General features: G+C 46.9%; 1 protein-coding gene across 2 annotated transcripts in view; it reads left to right on the forward strand.

Moving 5' to 3' along the window:
- UNK (unk zinc finger) overlaps positions 1-26,277 on the forward strand; it is a 79,072-nt gene extending 52,795 nt beyond the window's left edge. For both annotated transcript variants that reach the window (XM_040438806.1, XM_040438807.1), the window contains 9 exons: positions 444-491; positions 7,740-7,925; positions 8,369-8,434; positions 11,580-11,754; positions 14,639-14,740; positions 14,831-15,019; positions 22,800-22,981; positions 23,142-23,399; positions 25,276-26,277. In XM_040438806.1, the coding sequence (XP_040294740.1) occupies positions 444-491; positions 7,740-7,925; positions 8,369-8,434; positions 11,580-11,754; positions 14,639-14,740; positions 14,831-15,019; positions 22,800-22,981; positions 23,142-23,399; positions 25,276-25,434 (1,365 nt within the window). In that variant the 3' untranslated portion in view covers positions 25,435-26,277. The remainder of the gene's footprint in view (positions 1-443; positions 492-7,739; positions 7,926-8,368; positions 8,435-11,579; positions 11,755-14,638; positions 14,741-14,830; positions 15,020-22,799; positions 22,982-23,141; positions 23,400-25,275) is intronic.
- Positions 26,278-27,769: the final 1,492 nt, after the last annotated feature.

A 27,769-nucleotide genomic window follows, 5' to 3' on the forward strand; every position in this document is an offset into this window, starting at 1 on the left:
ATTTTGGGGGTCATTTATTAAGACCGGCGTTTTAGACGCTGGTCTTAATAAGCCCTTTTAGCTGGCGATGGATCTGCCAAAGTTATGAAGAGGCGCCGGCCTTTACATAACTTCGGCTTATCCAGTGCCAGTCTAAATGTAAGACGGCTTCCCTGCTGGCTTAAATTTAGACCATTTTATACGCCTAAAATAGGTGTAGAAAATGATGAATGAGAAGGGGCTTTCCTGCTCGTCCCCTTCCCCGCCTACTTTTTTAGACCTGGCATGAGCGGGAAAAGTCACAGATTGCGTTGCAAATAACCTTTTTGCCTCAATCCGCACAAGAAATACTCCTAATATGGCGTGTTTCTGATAGTAGATGACCCCCATTATGTTGTGTTTGTTTTTGTTTAGTTTTTTTTTCTCTCAGAAAAGCGACCTGACAGTAATCTCTGCTTTTATAGGTATGGGGCAAAATGAGCCACCTCCCCACTAGTCCAACTTCAGCAAGTGTAAGTACTAATGGTTCATTTTTTTTTTTACGTTTTCGTTGAATTTATGTAATCTCATACGCTGAGTGTTTCTGTAAGGCCCCATAGGTCCAACATATGTCAGAAAAGTGTCCTTTGCATTAAAAGGTTTATGTCAGCGTACCTTTATAAACTGTATAGAGAAAAAGTGCCTTCCTATATAGTGAACCGCAGTGATCAGACTACACAGAGTTTGTAGTCTGTTGCTATGTATACACGTAGTTCTGCATAGTAGCTGGGGACACAAAACTGCAGGATATGAAGAGTAGTTGCTAAGTTGCTTCATTTTTTTTCATTTTTAGTTACATTGGAGCAAGAAATACTAATTGGTTACGAAGATAACCTTGAAAGGGGTTAGCCCATGATTTATGTAAAAAAAAAAATTAAAACCAGACATCATATAGCACATGACAATCTCTTTCTAACAAAGCAAGAACCAGCCCTCGACCTCGCATGGATCCAGAGATCTCCCCATTCCTTGCTCCAGTTGTTCTTCTAGACTTATTTCAAGCTAGAACCTCAGGAAGTGTCTCCTTACTCAGGGGGCATGTTCTTTCTGCCACAGCTCTCTCCCTATAACAGCTCAGGGGTGGTGTTCTTACTCAGGGGGCGTGTTCTTTCTACCACAGCTCTCTCCCTATAACAGCTCAGGGGTGGTGTTCTTACTCAGGGGGCGTGTTCTTTCTGCCACAGCTCTCTCCCTATAACAGCTCAGGGGTGGTGTTCTTACTCAGGGGGCGTGTTCTTTCTGCCACAGCTCTCTCCCTATAACAGCTCAGGGGTGGTGTTCTTACTCAGGGGGCGTGTTCTTTCTGCCACAGCTCTCTCCCTATAACAGCTCAGGGGTGGTGTTCTTACTCAGGGTGCGTGTTCTTTCTGCCACAGCTCTCTCCCTATAACAGCTCAGGGGGTGGTGTTCTTACTCAGGGAGGCATGTTCTTTCCGCTGCAGCTCCCTCCCTGCAAGTGTCAGAAGGTTGGGCTGGTGGCAGTTGAAAGATGGCGCTGAGCTTGTGCATCCAACTCAGCGAGGTGGACAGAGAATTGAGGAAAAGAGCAAACAGCAGGTGGCGCTATATAGGTGCATTTTATTAAAAAGCTCAGTTTCTATACAAAATTTGTAATTACATGCAATTCTAAAAGTATTCAGATCCTGGTGTTGGGTTGAAAAATGTAGAATATTTTTGGCGGACAACCCCTTTAAGTCTGCTCGTTTTCGATAAGGTTAAAAGAAACAGATGCGGGGGCCTGGCCAGCAGCCAAGATGGCAGGACACACTTGAGAGGCACTCCGGGGCTAGCGCTACTTTTAAGGGACAAATCCTGCTGAGCACTGGACCGTCGCAAAATTTAGATCCCTGGTCGTGCCCTAACACACCCGAGAAGCAAGCACCGCGCAAACTTGCCTTGCGGGGGATCGGCGCCGGGTCCTGAGGAACGAGTGCCGAGAGAGAAGGCTGGGCGGCAGACCTGCAAAGCGCTGTGGCTCAGAACACGGTGAGCAGAGTGGGGAGAGGACCGGAAGCGGGAGGACAGGAGTGTCAGCAGCTGAGGACGGGGGCAGCTGGAGCTACAAGCCCCCGTTGTTTTTCCCGCCAGACGGCCAACTTGCTGGCTCCTGTGCAGCACCAGGAAAAGGGAGGGCGCCCAGACCAACACAGGCTCTAACTATAGCAGAGACCACAGCACGCTCAGTCGTGAGCAAAATAATCAAAACCTCCTGATCAAGTTAATAGGGACTACATCCTAGACTGCTTAAATATGACCCCAGCACAGGAGCACAAGATGGCTCCAGAGAAAACTTCTGCTTATCTCACGGGCAGCTTTGCTAGATACAAGAAGGCACACAGCGCTGATCAAGCCCTAGGGCCAGTTTTTGTCTACTGTTTATCTACCTTTATACTGATACAACAATGGGGCCACAAAAAACGCAAAGTGCCGCCGAAAAATTTTGAGAATTTGCCAGACAACCAGATGAGAGTTCGCAGTCACCTCTACCGCAGCGGAATATGAACACCAGGGCTAGTACTGTTTGAGATGTAGCGGTCCCTGTAACTGCCCCTGAGGAAACTCCAGACGTACTTGCTCTTAAAGGGGTTGTCCGGGTTCAGAGCTGAACCCGGACATACCCTTATTTTCACCCAGGTAGCACCATAAGGCTAGCATCGGAGCATCTCATGCTCCGATGCGCTCCCTTGCCCTGCACTAGATCGCGCAGGGTACGGGCTCTTTTGTTTATCATAAAACACTGACTAGGGCTGCGCTGCGCTAAAGCCCGCCCATCAGTGCTGGTGACGGCACCGGGCTTCCTAGCAGCCCCATGGAGAGCCCGGTTCGTCACTGGAACTCCTAAAAATTCCTTTTCCCTGCGCGTTTTAGCGCAGGGCAAAGGAGAGCAAGTCAGGGGGGCTGCCTGGGTGAAAATGGGGATATGTCCGGGTTCAGCTCTGAAGCCATTACTGCATGCAAGACATCTCCCACAGGGAAATTAGATGAAGTCAAGATCTACACATCCTGCGAGATAGAGTACAGCACACTGAAGAGCGTATATCACGCATAGAAGATGTCACAGCTACTGTCCCCCATATCTGACCTTAACACTAAAGCAGAAAGCAGACGACTTAGAAAATAGGCTCCGCAGAAACAACATCAGAATCGTCGACTTGCCCGAAAGAGCAGAGGGCCGTACACCGGATTAATTTATTGAAAACTGGATGAAAGAACTCTTCCCGGATGCAAACTTCTTTTCAGCTTTTGCGGTAGAAAGGGATCACAGAGTACCAGCGAAACCTCCCCCACCTGGAGCCCCACCTCGACCCATTCTTGCAAGATTTCTCAATTGAAAAGATAGAGACAAGATATTGGCTTTAGCCAGAAGACGGCAACAAATTAAATATGACAGCACCAGAGTCTCCATCTTTCCGGATTTTTCCATGGAGCTGCAAAAACAACGAGCCACCTTCATGGACGTCAAGCTACAGCTAAGAGAGGCAAACATACCATACTCCATGGGCTATCCTGCGAAATTAAGAGTGGTGGACGGCGACAGAGCAGTCTTCTTCACTTCTGGAGAGGTATCCGAGTGGCTGGCCCTACGGCGAAGATCCCCCAAGACGTTGAAACTCCTGATAACACCTAAGGACTGGTCACCAGATGGCGTCATCGGACTGGCCAGGCTAAGTTGAAATGTTTCCGATATGTCTAACTGCAGCTTCTTGTTCATGCTTCTATACACTTTAGCCAATGACTAAGGGTTACGTTAACTATACTCTTACACTTAAATGTACATACCAAAGCAGTAGCCGTAGCCCGCATGCTTCTGTCGCAAGATCATCAAAGACAAAACACATCTCATATCCAGCACTTCTCGGGTTCTAAAGAAGCCTTAGGTACAGTGGGCTGCACACTCCTATCACACCTCTTCGTCAAGAGGGGTATCCCTGTTAATGGATGAGGCAGACCCACCAAATACAAGGAGCCCTTCAAAACTAAATAGGTTCTTAACTGAATTCAGATGGTTTGCTCTTTGGAGAACTAAACACCCCGAGGCTAGAGTGTACTCCTGCCACAGCAGTGGACACAACTCCTTAACTCGAATAGATTATATGTTAGGCAATGGATTAGCGATGTTAAATCTCCGGTACATAGTATACTTACCTCGGGGGATATATGATCACTCACCATTGCTAGGCACTCTAATTCGCAGCGCTGCCTCCATAATGTATAGAATGAACATACACCCGTTCTCGCTGAATCTCATGGGCTCAGCGGACGGGATCCCTTACCAAATACACGAATTTCTGAAAGCACATGAAGAAGAGCCCAATCTAGCTCTTGTGTGGGACACATTAAAGGCATTTCTCCGCGGGTCCTTACATTCCAGCATAAACTACATTAAAAAAAAGACACCAAACGCTCTGAAATGGAGCTGGAGTCTTGCTGTAACAGCAATACATCCGTCACCCGACTGATGCCAACAGGACTGCATGGCTTCAGGCGGGCAGACAATATCTAGGGGTACTCAAAGGTAAAGCCGATAGAAAACTATTTTTCATCAAACAGACCGCTTTTGAGCTAGGTAATCAATCAGCTAAGCTACTGGCTCAGCTGGTTCGACATGACTCACCATCTTCAGCGATCCTGGCGGTCAGGAACCTTGCGGGACAGGAATATAACACCCAGGAAACTATTATTCGCAGCTTCACTCACTTTTACCAAAATTTATATAGATCCAACATAACAGCATCTGAAGCGGAGATAGCTATGTATCTAGGAGACAACTCTCTCCCTAAACTTATTACAACACAGGGGGCCCAATTAGATCAACCGATTTGCCTGGAGGAGGTATTACAAGCGATATCGGATCTTAACAATGGGAAATCTCCAGGTCCAGACAGGCTCCCTAAGGAGGTGTACGCTAGATATGCGGAGGTGCTGGCCCCCCAATTGTTAGCCACCTTTCACTCGGGCCTGGAGACGGGACGCCTACCAGACTCCTTTATGGAAGCCACTATAATACTCTTGCTCAAACCAGACAAAGACCCCCTCGATTGCAGCTCCTATAGGCCCATAGCACTGTTAAACGTAGATTACAAACTTCTGACTAGAATATTGGCAACTTGCCTTAACCAGGTGATTCTGTTATTAGTCCACCAAGACCAAACAGGTTTCATGCCAGGGAAGTCCACCACTGAAAATATCAGAAGGGTTCAGGTTGTCACGCAGATAGGCTATGCCCTGAATGCAGATTGGGCCTTGGCCTCATTGGATGCTGCCAAGGCATTTGATTCCTTAGAGTGGACATACTTGTTAGGCTGCCTCAAGGGCTTTGGGTTTGGTCTGCAGTAACTCAGATGGATTAATATTCTGTACAGCAGCCCGGTAAGCAGGCTACTGATAAATGGAGATCTGTCGGAAAGTTCCCCCCTTCACAGAGGAACGAGACAGGGCTGCCCTCTGTCACCACTTTTGTTTGCCTTGGCAGTAGAGACCCTGGCAATTAGGGTGAGGAGTAGTAATAGTATAACGGGAATAACCATAGGAGAGAGAGTTCCGCGTTGGACTTTATGCTGATGATATGGTTCTGTATCTGTCTTCACCTGACTCATCCCTCAGCAGAGCGGTGGCTCTGATAGATGAATTTGGGGAATACTCTGGCCTAAGAATTAACTGGGAGAAGTCAGTATACATGCCTCTGGGCAGACCCTTCACATATAGCTCGATTAAAGGTGGTGGACACATTCAAATATCTGGGGGTAAAAATTACTAAACGACACTCCCAGGCCATAACGCTCAATATTTACCCCTTAATAGATCACATTCGGAAAAAATTGCAAAACTGGAAACCATTGCCTGTCTCTGTGGCAGAGCGCATCAACTTAATCAAAATGATCATACTCCCCAAGGTGTTATATGCAGTTCAACATTCAGAACCGCACATGCCCAAGTAGATTTTTAAAGAATTAGACTCCATGACTAGGGTCTTTATTTGTGGTTGATCTCGGGCCAAACTTAGCTTAGATACATTGAGGCGCCCCAAAACGGAGGGAGGCATGGCATTACCGGATTATTTTATATACTACGGTACTTGGCCGGCCAACTGCGACTCATTCACAACTGGTACACAACAGAAGACCTGCCCGCCTTTTTTTAAAACCATATCTAAATTGCAACACATTATGGTCGGTCCTGGAGGCGCCCCCCAAATTTCAGAAGCCACTGTTGCCATTACAAAAATTGGCTCAGACGGTTTGGAAGGGAGCTAAAGCACTGGCCCAATATACAGAGGTTGTCTCCGACATCCCCCTATGGGACAATCAATCCTTACCGCACTTGCAGGTGGTTATGGGAGCGGATAAATGGAGATTAGCAGGGGCCAAAACCCTTGGGGATATTTCTGATCAGGGAGTAATAATGACGTTCGTGGCACTGTCACAAAAGTATGATATCTCTCGTACTCGCTTCCTCTCATATTAGGGCTGCCATACAAACCAAGTTTCCAAACAATGGCACCAGGATTTCTAAGTACCCACTTATAGGAGTTGTCAAAACCCAGGGTCCCAGAGGACTAGTATCGGCGATCTATTCACATCTAGCACACAAGAGGAGCGGCGCCAACATCCCCCCATAGACAAATGCAAAAGACTGATACCCACACTCACAGAAGAATCCATAACGGTTTTATTGGAATCACATTTACAAGTATCACCAGCAGTCAATAACAAAATAATCCAGCGTTACATCATTCGTCAGACATCTCACACCAACAAAGTTGCATAGAATGGGCAGGGTGCCTTCCACGGCATGACCACGATGTGGGGAACTGGAGGCAGATTTCTGGCATATGATATGGAGCTGTAATCCGATTGCAGCGTTCTGGAAGGAGGTGACTGGTTTTCTGTCCTGCTTATTGCCAGTGCGGGTGGCCTGCACCCCGAAGTCTGCCTGCTAGGAGTGCTGAACGAAGACAATTGGGATCACTAGATGACAATATTCTTGAAGGAATCACTGTTTATGCTGTAAGATGGTATAGCCCCAATACACCGAACTTGACCATGTGGAAATTGCAAATAAACCAAATTCTACCCTATTACCGCAATAAGGCACAAAAATTTGACAAAGTTTGGGGCCTATGGTGTGGGTCTCCTCACACTATGTACTCTGTCTCGAGACTACGACAAGTTTTGTCGTCAGCTTGAGGAATCCTGGATCGGTCAGTTTAGTGGGACCACTTGTGAGAAAATGTATTTTACAATGCTATATCAGTCAAAGCACAAGGAATTTGTAGCAGTGCAATGGTTGGTTAGAGATGTTGACAAAAGGTATCTGTATAAATGTATAGACTTGCGGATCCGGATCCCATAGAACTGCCTATTCGTGTCTGCAATTGCGGACAAGAATAGGACATGTTCTATTTTTTTTTCCGGAGCTGCGGACCGGAAGATCGGGGCCGCGCTCCGGAAATGTGGATGCGGAGAGCACATAGTGTGCTGTCCGCAATCCATTCCTGCCTCATAGAGAATGAATGGGTCCGCACCCGTTCCGGATATTGCTGAACGGATGCGGACCCATTCCACGGACGTGTGAATGGACCCTTATTCTGTAATAAGAATATACGATGGCAATGTTATTTTAGATTTGTTAATAAAGAGTTTTGATAAAAAAAGAAACCGATGCATTTTACTGCAGTTTTCGGTGATACTTAATACAGACTTTGACCATGTCTCCCCCAGATGCTATGTGCCAGTTTAGGAAGTCCAACAAACCTTTGTGGATCTCCTCCTGGATCTCTTGGGAAACCCCACAGTTTAGATAACCTCGGTTTTCACGGAGACCTGTCGGGCAGCTATAAAAAAGCCCCGGGATGTGAGAGAGAAGACTCAGTAGGAACAGATTATCTCAAAAGCTTTAAAAGCCAGGTGAGTAGTCCAGCCATATTTGTTAGCTTCATCGTAGCCTGCCGTACTATGTACCTGGCTTAGGGGCGTAGCTATAGGGGTGCAGAGGTAGCAATCGCTACCGGGCCCAGGAGCCTGAGAGGGCCCAAAGACCCTTGTGCCACATAAGACACTGGCATTATAGAAAGTGCATACTGGTCAATTTACACCTCTGGCTGGGGGGAAGGAGTTAGGTTAAGAATTTGGCATGGGGGGTGCCCTTTCAATGTTTGCCTCAGGTAGCAGCAAGGCTATGTGCTCCCCTGCCCCTTGCCAACAAGCACTGAGGGACGGGGGCCCAAGCTGAACTCTTGCACCAGGGCCCATGAGCCTTTAGCTACGCCCCTGACCTGTCTGATTCCAGAACAGCTATAAATAGGGCTGCTCAGAGCTTTTACCACCTCTCAATCTGTTGTTTTATGAAGGCAAAGTTAAAGCCGCACTCAATGGAGCACAGAAGCCAAGAACAACCTCTTTTGCAGTCCAAACAGGTGAGGCAGACATTGATACGCCTAATTTGTATTCCCATATGTATATTGCTGGCTTTTACACAGAAATCTCCTTATCCCATCAGGACAACCCCAGTTCATTTGCCCTAATAGTATATATTATTATAGAAGCTGGATCCCCTTGTCGGAACCCCCTTCTGACCCAGAGGGTGTCAATGCAATATTAGCTGTTTGCTGGGGGTTTCAGCAGCTGGACCTTTATTAAAGCTGTTGTCTCATCTCGCCCTTACTAATGCCCTGCATAACTGAAACGGGACGGATCCGTTTTGCAGCCCATAGACTTCTATTATGACGGAATGAATAACTGAATGCCTCTAAAGGCATTCCGTTATAGAATTGCGTTATGGTCTGTGGTAACGGAATCCATAACGCAATTCTGCTTTTACCACCAAATGAAGGGTTGACGAATTTCAAAATATGAAATTCGCTTATCTCTACTTGCTATGTTAAACTGTTTCCGTACTGAAACCGTTAGCACCAGGCCGCTTCACTGTTTCCTGGCCATCTGGTGGTCGAGACTTAATCTCATCTCGCAGGATCTTGGGAAGCGGTGATGCAGATGTAAACATTTTCTTTTATTTATTTATTTTTTAAAGGAATTTTATTGTGCAAAAATAGTAAAATGTAAAAAAATATATATATTTGGTATCGCTGTGACCCAGAAAGCAAAGTTATTATGTTATTTATGCCACAAAGTGAATGTCACAAAATTTGCAACATTTGCAACAGAAAGGGCTAATAAAAGTTAACCAGTAAGCAATATATACCCCAAAATGGTGCCATAAAAAACTACAAGTTGTGCTGCAAAAAAAAAAAAAAGCAAGCCCTCATACAGCTACATCAGCGAAAAACAAAACAAAAAACATAACAGCTCTGATGATGCGATGATTAAAAAAAAACTAAATTGGTCGCTAAGGCCCTAAAAGCATACAGGGGAAAATGGTTAATTTTAGAACATTTTGTGCAGCGACTGTAATTTCTTCAGCTCTCGGACAATTTGTGGGTGTAAAATAAATAAATAAATAATATAAATAAATATATATACAGTACAGACCAAAAGTTTGGACACACCTTCTCATTCAAAGAGTTTTCTTTATTTTCATGACTATGAAGGCATCAAAACTATGAATTAACACGTGGAATTATATACATAACAAACAAGTGTGAAACAACTGAGGTTCTTCAAAGTAGCCACCTTTTGCTTTGATTACTGCTTTGCACACTCTTGGCATTTTCTTGATGAGCTTCAAGAGGTAGTCCCCTGAAATGGTCTTCCAACAGTCTTGAAGGAGTTCCCAGAGATGCTTAGCACTTGTTGGCCCTTTTGCCTTCACTCTGCGGTCCAGCTCACCCCAAACCATCTCGATTGGGTTCAGGTCCGGTGACTGTGGAGGCCAGGTCATCTGGCGCAGCACCCCATCACTCTCCTTCATGGTCAAATAGCCCTTACTTTCAAAGTTTTCCCAATTTTTCGGCTGACTGACTGACCTTCATTTCTTAAAGTAATGATGGCCACTCGTTTTTCTTTACTTTGCTGCTTTTTTCTTGCCATAATACAAATTCTAACAGTCTATTCAGTAGGACTATCAGCTGTGTATCCACCTGACTTCTCCTCAACGCCACTGATGGTCCCAACCCCATTTATAAGGCAAGAAATCCCACTTATTAAACCTGACAGGGCACACCTGTGAAGTGAAAACCATTTCAGGGGACTACCTCTTGAAGCTCATCAAGAGAATGCCAAGAGTGTGCAAAGCAGTAATCAAAGCAAAAGGTGGCTACTTTGAAGAACCTAGAATATGACATATTTTCAGTTGTTTCACACTTGTTTGTTATGTATATAATTCCACATGTGTTAATTCATAGTTTTGATGCCTTCATAGTCATGAAAATAAAGAAAACTCTTTGAATGAGAAGGTGTGTCCAAACTTTTGGTCTGTACTGTGTGTATATTTATATATAATATATATATACATACAAAAAAAGAAAAAGATGGCAGCACCGTCACAGTTAGAAAAAATGAAAAAAGGGTGCACAGGCCCAATGTGGATACAAGCCAATCCAGATGAATACAAAATATAAAAACGGGCAGCACTCCAGCGGATAAAAAGATGAAAATAACTTTATTTACCCATAAGGCTGATGCGACGTTTCGGCTCTACATAGGAGCCTTCCTCAAGCCTGAGGAAGGCTCCTATGTAGAGCCGAAACGTCGCATCAACCTTATGGGTAAATAAAGTTATTTTCATCTTTTTATCCGCTGGAGTGCTGCCTGTTTTTATATTTTTTATTATATATATATATATATATATATATAAAGAAACAGATTTGCAGTAGACATGTTAGATTTACTTCACTACCATTTACCATTTACTCGCTGCTCACTTGGCATTGAGTGGTGCTCGGGCAGAAGGGTCTGCTAGTGGCACTTTCCTCACATCCTTCTTGGTCATTTACAGTCTGGAGGAGGAAAGCAAGAGTATAAATTCCTGGTTTTACATAGTACACTGCCAGTGCTTGCCACATGTGCTACTGAAAATGTCTTCCCGCAATGACACCCTTCCCCCCCCCCTCCCATCCATCCACAAAACATATCAGGGTTTCCTATATTTAAAGGGATGTTCCTTTCTGACATTTATGGCTGAGATCATAATATCCGTTGTATGTTTCGGCCAGAGGTGGCAGGAGTTATGCAACCAACCGACCAAGCTGGCAGGAGTTGTGGAAACAGGCTGTGTTATGCTGTTTCTGTAACTCCCATACAAGTCAGTGGGAGCTATGGTTAGCTAACTCCTGTAACCCTGGCCACTGCATAAGACAGGTATTCTGATCTGAGCCATGAATGCCATAGATGTCAATACCCCTTTAATTTTGCAAGAATGTCTACTCGTGTCACCCCCCTCACACACACACCCCACTCTCCTGTACAAATCCCAGAGATCATATGAATTATCATATGGTAGCATTTGTTGTGTCACAGCCGAGTTGGTTGAGCGCTGCGATATGAGCTGGCAATATTGAAGTGTAAATGGCCGGCATAATGTAGTTGCCCTTGTTATTTTTTTCCATAGTGTTTCAGTTGCTAATATTCTTTATATTTGCATTTTTTCTGTTCTTCCTGATCTAGGATGCCCTAGGAATCCTGCCCATGGGAAGCCCATTAACCTCAAGCATTTCCTCCAGCATCACCTCTAGCCTGGCTGCTACACCTCCAAGCCCAGCAGCTATAAGTGGCACCCCTGGTATGAATGCCAATGCCCTTCCCTTCTACCCGACCAGCGACACAGTAGAATCGGTCATAGGTGAGAATTCTTTGCCTTCGTAGTAGCTCATCGTTGCCAGTTTTGCATTTCTCAATGGAGTAAAGAGAGATTTATCAAGCCTGGTGTACCATGAAGCTGTATGCCAGTCTATAAGTACAGCATAAGGTTGTGTGTATGCCCCTGCAAGGGAACATGGCCCACAGCACTGAACAAAGCAAGGTGGCACCTGCTGTAATTCAGGCCATCTTTCCCTTTTGGCCATGCGCAAAGTAAACTTGCCACTTGTGTCAGCGAATCTGGGCGTGAATCTTCATAAATAAGAGTGCCATCTGTCGGAAGAATAGGGGTCCCCTTCTACCCCTATTTAGGAGAAGACTACGTATACAATACATGTGGATCCCTTCATTGAGTATTGGGGTAACAGCCCAGCATTTTGCAGTTGAGAGAGCCACATGCATAGGAGGCCACATCTCTGAAGCACGTGCTCCTTTCTGGAGTACCTAACAAGCATCAAGGGTCCACATTCTCCTGATATATGGTGGACCCGGAGTTGGCAGCCCCTGAGCTGTGTGCTATTCCTCTTCTTTCTTACATGGAAACTATATCTGAGCGGTGATGGAAAAGCATTTCTGTGTCCGTATAGTTCTGGGCCACATAGAATGACATGGCAGGCTGCAAGTGGGTTGTGCACCCCTAGTATAACTAGCAATATGCATTTGGTTATTATTCATCTTGGGGTTTTCTTGAGGAAGTCAAAAATGTTCTCCCTTAAAAAGCTCCTAATTCCCTGTTTCTCTGCATACCATGAAAGCGTTTAAAGGGGCTGTCCCATTATGCCAACTTATCCTCTATCCACAGGCAGGGGTGATTGGCAGGGGTCTGACTGCCGATGCCTGTGCTCCCCTATTAGAATGGAATAGCGGTCACCTGTGGCCCTCCATTCAGCTCTGCTGGAGATAGCCGTCACTGGTGGAACCATATGGTTGAATGGAGTGGCGTACACTTATGCATGTCTACCGCTCCATTCAAATGGGGAGCACTGATCCACGTTCTTATGACCGTTGGTGGTGCTAGCTGTCGGACCCCCTCTCCTCACCGATCAGACACTTTTACCCTGTCCTATTGATAAAGGATATGTTGTAATAGGACAACCTAGTTATTGATGAAAGTCTGGCTGCCTGCCGCCACCACTAGGTGGAGCTCACTTCACATGGGTTAATAGTGTATAAATCTGTATGAATTGAACTCCACTTAGTGGTGTCTACAGATAAACAGAACTTTATTGTAAAAAGAGGAAAAAGTTCAGTGTATTTATAACACATTTTGCATAAATCGACAGTACAGTCCTGTGTAAGAAACTTTGTAAATATCTTGTTAGAGAAAAATGCTTCTTTCACCACTTATCAAGCTCCCCCACCCTAAACTCTTCACTCAGTCTGAATTCACTGCTAAATCAGTGTTCGGAGATGAGACTGACTTTTAGCTCACTGAGAATCAGATTAGAAGTCTATGAAGAGGTGAGAGAGACGCAGAGAGATCCCCAGACCTACTGCTCATAGAAGTCTATGCAGAGGGGAGGGAGAGGAGCTGAATGAGTGAGAAGCAGAGAGAGACAGATATGCTGCCCATAGACGTCTATAGGGAACAGCCGAGAGAGCAAGAGATGCAGAGAGACACACACACACAGATATGCAGCTCATAGAAGACTATGGAGAGGGGAAGAGCCTAGTGACAGAAGCAGAGAAGCACATGTAGACCTGCTGCCCATATAAGCCTATGGAAGGGGGGGAGCCAAGTGGGAGAGAAGCAGAGAGAGAGACACACACACAGTCATGCTCTTGCATCTGGTAAGTTTTTTTACTATCTTACACAGGGGCGGACTGGGAATTTAAAGTGGCTCCATGTTGTAGGTGGGGCCAAAGCGAGAGAGACCCACAGAACCAATTACCACTGTGCAGCACAAAATATTAACCCAGCACATCCAAATACCTCCAAGACTGCCATGACCGCTTCTTTCAGCCATGTCTTATCTTTTGCAGAATTTGTTACACAGACATCTTACATTCCTCATTTTTCCATCATTCTCCCCACCTTCTCAACACAAAGTCCCCATCCTGTTGCCCCAACAGAGTCATCCTGATGCTTCCCCCAATACTGTGCCCGCTGTGCTTCCCAATCCCCCAAATGTTATTCTGCAGAAAAAAAATAGTGCCCCCAGTAATAATAATGCCCCTTAAAATGCCTCCAGTAATAATATTGCCTCTATAGCGCCTCCAGTGTTTAATAATTCCTCCTATAGTGCTTCCAGCAATAATAATGTCCCCTTATAATGCTCCTAGTATTAATAATGCCCCCTGTAGTGTCTCCAGTATTAATAATGCCCCCTGTAGTGTCTCCAGTATTAATAATGCCCCCTGTAGTGTCTCCAGTATTAATAATGTCCCCTGTAGTTCCCATTAGTATTACTAATGCCCCCTATAGTGCCTTCACAAATAATATTGTGCTCCCAGTAATAATTTGCCCTAAAATGCCCTTAGTAAAAAAAAAAAAATGGCCCCTTGTAGTGTCTCCAGTATTAATAACGCCCCCTATAGTTCCCACTAGTATTACTAATGGCCCCTATAGTGCCTTCACAAATAATAAAACCTGCTAATGGATTCACATTTACACTGCTCAGTACTTCTGTATAATGTCCTTCGTTCTGCTTCTCTGTATATGAGAGGGAGTGATGGTGGCGCTATCCAGATACATGTTATTGAATAACTCAGTGGCTATGCAAAATTGTTAATGACATGCAATTACAAAAGTATTCAGATCCAGGTGCTGGTTTGAAAAATGTTAATTTTTATTTTTTTGTGGGACAACCCCTTTCACCCTTTTATTACATGCATTTGTATAACCTCTTCATTTGGACCTTTCTCAGGATCTGCTCTGGATGACCTGGACCTCAATGACTTTGGAGTTGCTGCTTTAGAGAAATCATTTGATAGCAGCTCGGTTGCAGCCCCAGGAGGCATCATGATCGGTAATGACTGTGGTATGGCTGCTCACCCTCTGCTTGTCTTGTATTCCGGCGTATAAAGGCATTAATATTCTCCCCCTTCTCGTTATACAGGCGGAAGTCTAATGCAGAGTTCGGCTCCTGTAAATATCCCTGGCTCCTTAGGTAGCTCCGCATCCTTTCACTCCACCTCGCCGTCGCCCCCTGTCAGCATCTCTTCACATTTCCTTCATCAGACAACTGGGCCTCACAGCCAATCAGAAAATACCTTTCTTAGTACATCCGCTACGCATGGTTCATTGGGTGAGTGCCTGGAATACAGTGAGTTAATAAACTATTAATAACAGGAGCTGTTCATAGACAGACAATTGTGGAATGAAAGCTGTTTAGCTCTGCAGGGTAAAGGGGTTGGCCACTATTAGAAAAACATTGCCATTTTATTATTATTTTCTTTTTACCAGAAACAGCTCCCCACCTATTTGTGTGTAGTATTGCAGCGCCTTCACTTCAGTGGAGTGGAGGGTGCAGTACCAGACACAACCTGTTGACAGGCACTGTTTCTAAATGGTGAAGACCACAAAAAAAAAAATATGATTTGCATTTTTTTCCCAGCTTGCCTCCCAAAATTTGGAGTGAAAAAACTAGATTTTTGTACTTACCGTAAAATTTGTTTCTCTTCCATTCATTGGGGGACACAGGCCTTGACCATGGGTATAGCTGTTGCCGCTAGGAGGCGACACTAAGCACACAGTGGAAGCTCCTCCCTCTTCAGCTGTATCCCTTCCTGCAGGGACCAAGCTAATCAGTTTAGTGCAAAAGCGATAGGAGAAGCCAGACATAAGAAAATCACATTATGTGCAAACCCAGAATCACACAGGCTCGAAAAGGCCCATAAACTAAAAACTGTGTGGGAGCTGTGTCCCCCAATGAACGGAAGAGAAACGGATTTTACGGTAAGTACAAAAATCTAGTTTTCTCATCCATCTCATTGGGGGACACAGGCCTTGACCATGGGACGTTCCAGAGTAGTCCCTGAGGGTGGGCTTAACTTCAACCCCCCTGCCAATCAGAGAACCACTGTCTGCAAAACTCTACGCCCCAAAGAAGCGTCAGAAGATGCAAAGGTGTGCACTCCGTAAAACTTGGAAAAAGTATGCAACGACGACCAGGTTGCACACCTGAAGGGCCGAAGCCCCGTGATGCACCGCCCAAGAGGCCCCCACTGCCCGAGCCGAATGAGCAGTCACCCGGAAGGGCGGGGACCCGATCCTTAACGCAGTACGCTTCCACAATAGCCAAACGAACCCATCTGGAAATTGAAGTTTTTGACGCTGCCAGCCCTCGTCTCGGCCCCTCTGGAATCACGAACAGGGAATCCGTCCGCCTGAAAGATGCCGTCTGGGACAGATAGATACGAACTGTACGCACCAGATCCAGAGTATGAAGCGACTGTTTACGAGGATGAGATGGGTCTGGACAAAATGAAGGAAGAATAACATCCTCATTTAGATGGAATGTCGACACCACCTTGGGCAAGAAGGACTGCACAGGGCGAAGGACCACCTTATCCTGATGGAGGATCAGGAAGTGCGACCGACATGACAGAGCCGCGAGTTCCAACACTCTACGGATAGAAGTAATTGCGACCAAAAAAGCCACCTTATAAGACAGGAAGCGCAGCGACACCTGCTGCAAAGGCTCAAACAGAGAAGATTGGAGAGCGTTAAGCATTAGATTAAGATCCCAAGGATCCTACGGAGGACGGAAAGGGGGCGCAGCATGCCCCACCCCCTGCAGAAAAGTCTGAACCTCAGAAAGTGAAGCTAAATTTCGCTGAAAAAAGAATGGAGAGAGCCGACACTTGCCCTTTGAGGGAGCTGAGAGCCATCCCCAAGTCCATGCCCGACTGCAGGAAAGCCAAAAGTCGCGGCAAAGAAAAACGAACAGGAGACAGTTGTCGCCGCTCGCACCAACTAAAGTAGGACTTCCAGGTCCGGTGGTAGATTCTGGAAGACTTCCTGGCCCGAATCATGGTCTGGACCACCACATCCGAAAACCCACGAGCTTTCAGTACGGCGGCTACAACAGCCATGCCATTAAATGTAGCAACCCTAAATTCGGGTGGAAGATCGGCCCCTGCGACAGCAAGTTCTCCCGGAGCGTAAGACGCCAAGGTTTGTCAGCGAGAAGGGCGACTAGGGACGCGTGCCACACCCTGCACGACCAATCTGGGGCCACAAGAATGACGGGCAGTCCCTCGGACCTGATCTTCCGGGGAAGAGGCGGGAACACGTAAGAAAACGTGAACCGACTCCACGGCATCACCAGCGTGTCGCATGCCAGGGCCATGGGGTCCGCTGCGATGGATAAAGACAGGACTTCTGCCTGTCCATCCGAAGTGCTCCAGGGTGTCTAGAACAATGTTCAAGCTGTCCGCCATCCCCTGGAACAATGGACCCTTCACCAGGATATCATCTAAGTACGGGATCGCCACGATCCCCCTGGCATGGAGCAGGGCCATTACTGCCGCCAGGACCTTCGTAAAGACCCTGGGAGCAGTGGCCAGGTCGAACGGGAGGGTTACAAACTGGTAGTAAAATGGACCCACTGCAAACCGGAGAAACCTCTGATGACTGACGCATATGGGCACGTGAAGATAAGCGTCCTTGATGTCTATCGAGGACAGGTACTCCCCCGGTTCTATGGACGCAATGACCGACCTCAGTTACTCCATCCGGAATCTGTGGACGCGAAGAAAACTGTTGCGCGCCTTGAGGTCCAGAAGGGACGGACCGTGCCCTTTTTTGGGGGGAACCACAAAGAGATTAGAGTAAAACCCCTGAAAACCGTCTTGCGCAGAAACCGGAACAATCACACCTTGCTGCAGGAGCGTGTGAATTGCCAGAAAAAAAGAATCTGCGACTGCGGGAGAGTGCAGAGGAGACGACCGAAAAAAAACAGGACGGAGGGGAGGACCTCCCTCACCCACGCATCTGAGACGTGAGCCAGCCAAACATGCCAAAACACATGAAGCCGGACGCCCACCCGAACGAAGGGCACTGAGAGCCGCCCGTCGTGCAGCGGAGCTCTTAGGGTTAAAGGACTTGGAGCCTTGTTGACGGGAATGCCAGGAAGGCCGCGGCTTAAAGGAAGGCTTGCGCTTCTGGCCTGTGGCCGACTTATCGGACGCTCCCCTGGGGCCAGATTCCGCTTTTTTTTTTACTTATTAGACCGCCCCCTGTTCTGTGGTAAATGGGTGCTCTTACCACCTGTAGTGTCCGAAATGATCTCATCCAGGCGCTTACCAAAAAGTCTGCTGCCGGTAAAGGGGAGGGCCGTCAAGGTCCCCTTTTGAAGCCTTATCTGCCACCCAGCATGAGAGCCATAGGGTACGGCGAATAGCCACCAACAGGGCTGACAAGCAAGCCATAATCCTGGCCGCGTCCAAAGATGCTTCACAAATATATGCACTGGCATGCGAGAGCTGCAGGGCCACATCTGCAAGTTCCCCCGAGGGGACTCCCGAGTCGAGACCCTAACGTAAATTACTTACCCACTCTCCCATAGCCTTGCTCACCCATGTAGAGACAAACACCGGCTGCAGCGCTGTGCCCACTGCTTCAAAGGCAGATTTTGCAAACGCTTCCAGCTTCTTATCTTTGATATCAGAAAAAGAAGCCCCATCCGCCATTGGCAAGGTAGTATGTTTAGCCAACCGGGAAACTGGCGGGTCCACTATAGGTGGAGCCGACCATTTCTTAGTCAAATCCTCCGGAAAAGGATATTCAAGCGTTTTGGCAACATGAAATGTTTATCAGGGAAATTCCAGAGAGAGAGGAATCAAACTCCTGGTGGCTGGGGAAACACTTGTGAAAATGACGGGACTTCCTAAAGGAAACACCCGCGCTGGCAGATGACGGAGCTGGATCCTCAACCTGCAACGTCTCAATAACTGCCGTAATTAAATTGTCCACCATGGAGGAAAGTTTGGGCGACTGACCCTCCGGTGAGACAACATCCTCATCTGACCCTCTAACATGCCTCTTCAACTGAGGACATGTCGAAGTGAGACTCTCTAGCAGGAGGAGGAGAGGCAGAGGACACGGGAAACACGGAACCCCTTTTGGGGGAGGAAGTTCTGGCCCGTTCTGTGGGGCGGCTGCGATAGGCACGAGCCCTGTGATCCCCAGGGTCGGATCGGTTAGAGGACTGCCTTGCTGACAAACGCCCCAATATATCCACAATAGCTTTGTTGGTATTGGTATCCGGTTCTTTCGTAGGTTGGGCAGCGGGAAGCAATGGGTCCGGAGCCGAGCCACTTGATGGCGGCGCAGCACACGCAAAGCAGAGGGAGTCTGAGGGAATGGAAATTTTGCGCGACATGATGCGCAGTCAAAATGACGCACCAAAGGTACCGCCTGCTTTGGGGCCTGGGTTCAGACATAATAACACCCCTGTCACTCCAATGAGGCAAATGGGAAGGTTAGGCCCTGCAAGAAGGGACAAACACTTACCCAGCCTGTGTCCCTCCAAACGCCAGTCAGACCCTCATTTCCCGCCAGGAGCTTTAAAAATCCAGAAGTGGGCGGAGCCCATTCTCCCACTGCTCTGCCGCTGACGTGGGGGCGGGTTGAACACAAGGCCCCCCCCTCTCAAAAAATGCTGCTGGCTTCAGCGCCCGTCCATCCTCTCAGGCCACGCCCACTCACTTTCAGGCCACGCCCCCACACTCACCAGAACCATGCCCGCATCCCCGGCCATCTAAGATACTGGCCAGGGACAATAAGCCATGGGGGGGACCCAGCATGAATAGGCCACACAGAAGCCGGGGCCTCCATTAACAACGACCCTAGCTGCCCCAGAACCGATGCGCCGTCAGCCTGGGAAGCCGCAGCAGACGCGCGGAGTGTACATAGAAGGCAGCCACCCCCTTGCTGCAGTAGCGTCCCAGGTAAATTAACCCTTTAAAGGAGATTGCTTCCCAAGTCCACATGTGGGGAGGAGGGGATACTGACCAGGGTACTGGAGGGGGTCTCTGAGGGGGCACTGGAGGTGGTACTGAAGGGGATACTGGAGGTAGGGTGGAGGGGAGCACTGCTCCTACTCACCTGTCCGAAATCATCTGCCCCCCTGGGTCCAGCCGGATCACCACCTTCGGTGTGTGGCTCCTTGGTGAGGGACGCTACACCGGAAACAGAGGGGACTTTTGCTGGGGCGGCCATGGTGATGCAATTGCTGGCAGGAGCCAGAGGTTTTTATGGGAACCTCTGGTCCTCCTTTTCTTCCGGAGAGCAGGAACGAGCAGGGGGTTTGGGTGACCTCCTGGTTGGGAGTGCAGGCTGTTTAAAAGACTGCCTGAAGCTTCCCGCTAGAAAGAAAAAAAGTGACAACATTAGTAAGCTGGCAGACCTGCAACGCAAGAAGGTCTGCCTCCTACAGACACTTAGCTAAAACTGATTAGCTGGGTCCCTGCAGGAAGGGATACAGCTGAAGAGGGAGGAGCTTACACTTTGTGTGCTTAGTGTCCGCCTCCTAGCGGCAACAGCTCTACCCATGGTCAAGGAGAAATGACACACAAGTGACATGTACCCCAAAATAGTACTAAGGAATAAGTCAGCTCAAACAAGCCCTCATACAGAGCTGTTAATGGAATAATAAAAAAAAGAATACAGCAACACAAAAAACTGAATAAACTAAGCATGCTATTTATGGCAAACAGTAATCGTTGCAAAGTTTATAATGCAAAAAACAAAAAAACACAGTGGAGTCCGTCCGTCCGTCCCCCCCCGCCCCCCCCCCCCCCCCCGAAAGATCGAAAGATTTAAAAGATATGTATACCTTCTGGTGAAATTATTATTATTTTTAATTGAATTTTACTAATTTTGGAATAATTATTTTTTTTTCAATTGGTCTTTATAAAAAAAATATTGAGCCATTCTGTCCAAAAGGGTTAACTGTTTTTCTAGCTGTGTGACTCCTATGGTCATCTAATAAACCTTATTTCTAAATTACTACAAGGTCATAAACATTTATTTAAGTCACATTCTTATCAGCAAGATAAGAAATTAGCTATAATGAGCGTTTATAATGTCAGAGATGAACAGTCAGATGAGCTGCCTGATCTGAAAATTCAGATCCTGCTACTAGATAAACTTAAAGCGCTTCTGTCACCCCACTAAAGTCAATTTTTTTTTTTTGGGCTAGTTAAATTACTTATACTGCGATATATGAAAATATAATGGTCTTACTTACTTTGATTCAGCAGTTTCTTCAAAAAACGAAGTGTTATCATATGTAAATTAGGTCTCTACCAGCAAGTAGGGCGGCTACTTGCTGGTAGCAGCTGCAGAAAACCGCCCCCTCGTCGTGTTGATTGACAGGGCCAGCCGGGATCTCCTCCTCCGGCCAGCCCTGTCGGCATTTCAAAAATCGCGCGCCTGTGTTCATTCGGCGCAGGCGCTCTGAGATGAGGAGGCTGGCCGGAGGGCTGGCCGGAGGAGGAGATCCCGGCTGGCCCTGTCAATCAACACGACAAGGGGGCGGTTTTCTGCAGCTGCTACCAGCAAGTAGCCGCCCTACTTTCTGGTAGAGACCTAATTTACATATGATAAAACTTCGTTTTTAGAAAAAACTGCTGAATCAAAGTAATTAAGACCATTATATTTTCATATATCGCAGTATAAGTAATTTAACTAGCCCAAAAAAAAAAGATTCAGCAGTTTCTTCTAAAAACGATGTTTTATCATATGTAAATTAGGTCTCTACCAGCAAGTAGGGCGGCTACTTGCTGGTAGCAGCTGCAGAAAACCGCCCCCTTGTCGTGTTGATTGACAGGGCCAGCCGGGATCTCCTCCTCCGGCCAGCCCTCCGGCCAGCCTCCTCATCTCAGAGCGCCTGCGCCGAATGAACACAGGCGCGCGATTTTTGAAATGCCGACAGGGCTGGCCGGAGGAGGAGATCCCGGCTGGCCCTGTCAATCAACACGACGAGGGGGCGGTTTTCTGCAGCTGCTACCAGCAAGTAGCCGCCCTACTTGCTGGTAGAGACCTAATTTACATATGATAAAACTTCGTTTTTTGAAGAAACTGCTGAATCAAAGTAAGTAAGACCATTATATTTTCATATATCGCAGTATAAGTAATTTAACTAGCCCAAAAAAAAAAAAATGACTTTAGTGGGGTGACAGAAGCGCTTTAAGGCTGCACAAAGACAGTGGTTCAAAATTTTTAATAAAGACCAATTGAAAAAAAGATTTTTAGCCTAAAATGAGTACAATGCATTAATAAAAAAAATGTTTTGTGTCTTTTTTTTATTTTTTTTATTCCGTATTTTAGGAGGTAAGCTAAACAAAAACGGCAGTTCTGGCGTTGTTTTTTGTGGTTTTCACAGTATGGATTAAGTGATGTGGTAATTCGATATTTTGGATGCAGCAATATCAATTATGTACTTTTCTAATGTTTTGACATAAGAAAAAAATATATAATTTTTTGAGGGTGTCAGTCACTCTTGACAAACCTTTTTAGATGCAGCGGTTGCTATTGCATCTAAAGGGTTAAATGGCCTGGAGTGGACTTATTTCTGATCCTAGGGATTACAGTGGGCTCCTGTGGTGATCACGCAGGCACAACCTAATTTTTGTTGTCCCTCCCAAAAAACTGTGTGAATCAATTGACAGCGGGCGTTACCATTCCCCTTGTCATTCTAGCCTGATTAGACAATGTCACAGTGCGTAGAGAAAGCCTCATTGTCAAAGAAATCGTACCACCAGGCTGTTAATTTATTCATACATTTCCTGGAGGAATTATCGATGTGCAGCACAACAGAGGAAAAGATGCTCCAGCATTGTTATCCCATGGGGAATAGAAGTATTTAGTAAAACAAACTTGTCAGCCATGTATCAGAGCTTCGTCTGTTTCCTAGCTGTCACTGACGCCCGGTTGGAGGACTCTCTTGAGGGTTGGGAGGAGGTGGTTGAGCGTTTTCTGGTTAGTTCTATCATCTCAGTGATTTGCAGAAGTTTGAAGATATTTGCTATTAGTCCTCAGTTAATGACAGTGTCGTGTCCTTCTTCCTATCTATGCAGGCCTGAATGGGATGAATAATAGCATATGGGAGCACTTTGTATCTGGCAGCTATTCCCCAGGAACATCCCCAGCGTTTCCATCAGGCCCAGGAGGAGCTGAGTTGGTAAGGCTTCGGCAGGAACTGGAGGAGGCCAGTAACACAATCAAGCAATGGGAGGACTCATGGAAGCAAGCCAAACAGGTACACCCTGGAGCATGATGCCATCTATCTGCTATGGACATTTTTCATCTAACGCGGTCATAGGCTGTAGATGGGAGACATGTCCAGGCTGTTCGTATAGCGTATGAACCGTCTGAACGACAGAACACGCAATCATTGTTATCTTCCATTCTCACACTAGGCTTGCGACGCCTGGAAAAAAGAAGCCGAGGAGGCCAATGAAAGAGCCACGGCAGCCAGCATGGAATGTGAACTAGCCCGGGAGCAGAGAGATGCTCTGGAGCAGCAGCTGAAGAAACTGCAGGAAGATCTGGAGAGAATTCCAGCAACACAAGACTCCAAGCTCCACAGCTCCATCAATGAACTGGAGGGTCTCCCTCTCTCCACCCTGTTTAGTATTCAAAAACAGCTACATGCCAACCTTGAAAGGGTTGACAAGGTTAGTTCTAACGGTGAGGTGATGAAAGATAACCTATCATTACACGACTGAGATTTAGACTTGACTTTTTAGTTTTGTGCTTTTTATTTTTCTATACACGACCAAGCCAATTATACAAATGTTCAGTCTAGTTTTAAAGGGGTTGTCTCATCTCAGACAATGGAGGCATATCGCTGGCTGGAGGACTCCAGTCTGGCCACCACCAAGCGCTCTCCCTATAGAAGTGAATGGGAGCGCACCACGCATGCCCGGCCACCGCTCCTCAAAACACTTATATGGGCCTGACGTAAGCGCTTGGCTATTTTCGGCGGTCCCATAGAAAATAAATAGAGGGCGGCTGACATCAGATCAGACCCACAAATCAGAGCCCCTAATCCTCATCAGAACTCAGATCAGACATAAAATAAATAATAATAAATGCCCTGGACAGCACCGCCACTCGAGAGATCCGGCGTGCTCTTCCTGCAGTGCTGTGACCAGTAGACCAGCCAGCACCAGGAGCGCTATATTCACCGCTTCCCATTCCTACCTTGTACTAAATGTAAGGGCTTATTAGTATTTGCTTCATAAGAGGCACTACCATTTTTCCCCATTTTTTGGGGGGGGTAAAGTGCATTTTATAGAGAAAAAAATGACAGTAATTAAAGGGAACCTGTCACCAGCATGCAAATTATGCAGCAGACGTTTAGGGCTGCAAACCTGTCCATAGCAAACCCATCTGTCCAGGACTCTTCTCCAGCAGTGTCGGGTACATGCGCACTGCGCTGATGAAGCCAAGGATAGTACACCTTGCATCACTGAGCATGCTCTGCACATTGGCCACATGTGCAGTTAAAGGGAGTCTGTCACCTCCATATGGCCATATACAGTGCTTACATTGCCCTATAGCACATCTATACATGAATGTAATGGTACCTTTGTCTTTTTTTTTTTACACTTGCAGAAGCTGGAAATGCAAATGAGCACTCGCAAGTGCCCAGGGGCAGCGTTAACTGTGTTGGAGCCCAGTTCTGCCTTTTTTCATTGTTCCCCAGCCTCTGCATATGCCCGCCTTCCTATTCCCTTGCGCCATCCTTCGGTCCGGCCGAGATCTCGCGCCTGCGCACTGCCTCGCCGGGCCGGGGCCTGCGCTCTGCAATGCCCATTGTGGCCACGGCATCTCTTTAACTGCTGCGCATGCGGCTCGAAACCAGCGGCGAGGTGGGCGTTCGCCGGCGCATGCAAGTTGCACCATCCTCGGCTTCATCGGTGCAGTGCACATGCACCTGATGCTGGTGGAGAAGAGTCCCTGACTGTTCTCCTGGTAATTGTGAATTTGAATTTTGTTTTGCGCAGACCGATGGGTTTGCTATGGGCAGGTTAGTGACCATAAACCCCCAACTGCAGAATGGCATTCAGGTGCCCAAATCCAGGGGACCGGTTCCCTTTAACATACCTGATAATGGCCATTTCAATAATGGAAGGACTAACCCAACTGGACAACCCTAACATTATAGAGGAGGGTCCCCCACTTGTGAACTGGGGAGGGGTTGTCCAGACCCCTTCGGTTGGAGGAGACCACTCAATCAGTAAGGGTGCACTCACACCCTGCACATTTTGTTGCCGAAATTTCCGCGACTGAAAATCATTTCCATTCACCTGAATGGGGCTTGCAGAAATCCACAGTGTGTTAGGGTTCCCTAAGAGAGCTGATATGCCAACATGGTTCAAAAATACTTTTAGTGGGTGCAGGTTGTACCCAGTATTTTCCTTAGCAGGAATTATTATTATTATAAAAAAAAAATTCTAAGGTTATTTCCATGTAGTTACCGTCTGTGTAGAGGGTCCTCTTTTATGCTCATACATTTATTTTCATGATAATTTTATTCTATTTCAGGCCGTTTTCCAGCTCCAGACTATAAAATGTCGCAAGTGTCAGGACAAGAACAGAGCAATGTTACAGTGCCAACATGGCGTGCTATGTGAAGTGTGCGCGGCCGAGGAAGGAGAGTGCCCTAGCTGCCAGCTTACTATACAACCCGTTCTGCAGCCATGACCCTTGCAAGCCTGGACCCAGGCTCCGAACTCACCAGTTTTTTTTATATACTGCTATAAATATATTCATACAATGGAATCTAGCGAAAGCTGAGCACTTTTAAACAAAAGTTTTTTTGTTTTTTTTTTGTTATTTTTTTTAAATTCCTTTGGAATTTGCCACAAAGCCTCTGAGACACTGCGTTTAATCATTTCAGAATACTCCATGTTGGGGGCGACTGTCCGGGCATAGATTGGCTTTACCTGTATGCAAGAAATTTGTGCTACATTGATCTCCATTAATGGGACCAATTGGTGTCGTTTCCCGACCCCCTCCCCCACCTAAAGTCCACATACTAAGGAGCACTCCGAAATCCTGGAAACACAGAACTTCCAATAGAAGATGGCAAACAAGGGCTTCCCTGTGGCAAGAGACAAGATGGGTCATGGATTCGGACATCTTGTGTTAGCGGGAATTTCTGCTTTTGCTTTTCCCTCGCTAGTATTTTTTTAGGAGCAGAGGCAGCATAGAAGTGTTGGGTTTATGATCGGGGTCACTTTTTTCCCAGATAGACAGTTATTCTCTAAAATCAAGCAGATCCTTATCCGTACAAGTCATTGTTTCAGTATTGTGTGTTCCAAGGGGAGTTTCTTTTCTTTTCCTTATTCTCTGAAATGTAATCTTGTACAACAAGAAGCATAAAGGCAGATGGGATTTTGTATGTTAAAGAATTCCCTCCTCACATTTAGACCTCATGCACACGGCCGTTGCCCGGCTGTGGCTGTATTGCGGTCCGCAAACAGCGGGTCCCGGCCGTGTGCTCCCTGCATCACGTATGCGGACCCATTCGCAATCCGGAGCTGCGGCACGGAACCCCATGGAAGCACTACAGAGTGCTTCTGTGGTGTTTCTATCCGTGCCTCCACACCGCAAAAATAATAGAACATGTTCTATTTTTTATTTTTTACGGTCGGGACGGATCACGGACCCATTCAAGTTGAATGGGTCTCGATTCGTTCCAGCTACTGCACAGATGTTGCCTGTGCATTGGGGACCGCAAATTGTGGTCCCCAATGCACGGAACGGCTGTGTGCATGAGGCCTTAATGTGAGGTATCTGCTTGTCAGCTGAGCAGAGTGTCCTGCTGCTTTAAATCATTAGGAATCGGGCACCAAATATTTAATTTCCCTGCAGCGCCACCACAGTGCAAATTAAGTATAACACAGTTCCTATGTTAGTGGTACCTATTATTTTATTAAAGGCCATCTGTCAGCAGATTTGTACCTATGACACTGGCTGACCTGTTCCATGTGCACTCGGCAGCTGAAGACATCTGTGTTGGTCCCATGTTCATATGTGCCCGCATTGCTGAGAAAAATTATGTTTTAGTATATTATTATTGTTATTATTATTATTTTTAATATATGCAAAGGACCTTTGGACCTTTTAAGAGCAATGGCGGTATTACCATTACACCTAGAGGCTCAGCTCTCTCTGCAACTGCTGTGCTGCACTTTGATTAACAGGGCCAGGCACAGAAAACATCATAACGCTTGGCCCTGACATCTCCTAAAATTTTGTGCTGCACCGTGCACTTCAGTATCCGGCACAGGCACTGTACAGTAAAGAAGCTCGGCAGTAGTTCGCTTCTATACTGCGAGCCTCAATCCTGTACTGCGCCTGCATCGGATACTGAAGTGCACGGTGCAGTGCGAGACTTTAGGAGAAGTCAGGGCCAGGCGTGATCACAATTACATTGCCTGGCCCTGTCAAGTCAATCAAAGTGGAGAGGAGCGGCAGTTGCAGAGAGAGCAGAGCCTCTAGGTGTAACAGCAAAGCCCTCAATGCTTCTAGAGACTCATTTGCATATATTAAAACATCCTTTTTCTCAGCAATGCGGGCACATATGAACATGGGACCAACACAGATGTCTTCAGCTGCCGAGTGCACATGCAACAGGTCAGCCAGTGTCATAGGTACAAATCTGCTGACAGATGCCCTTTAAGTCTAGTTTCACACTAGCGGCAGGCTGTTCCGTCGGGTGAACAGCCTCCCGGATCCGTGCTGCCGCTAGTGCCCGACAACGCGTACCGCCGGAGGTCCACTCTGGCCTTATTGACTATAATTTTCGGCATGTTTGGAGTTTCGGCGGCAGCACGGCAAACATGCCGAGAGGCGGCCGGAGTAAAACTATGACGTTGTCGTTTTATTCCGGCGCCTCTCGGCATGTTTGCCGTGCTACCGCCGGAACTCCAGCCGGCCCCCATTATAGTCAATAGGGCCAGGGCGGACCTACGGCGGCACGCGTGCACTAGCGGCAGCACGGTTCCGGCAGGCTGTTCACCCGCCGGAGAAG

This window comes from Bufo bufo, chromosome 6 (genome assembly GCF_905171765.1).
Source record: "Bufo bufo chromosome 6, aBufBuf1.1, whole genome shotgun sequence".
NCBI classification, from domain to species: domain Eukaryota; kingdom Metazoa; phylum Chordata; class Amphibia; order Anura; family Bufonidae; genus Bufo; species Bufo bufo.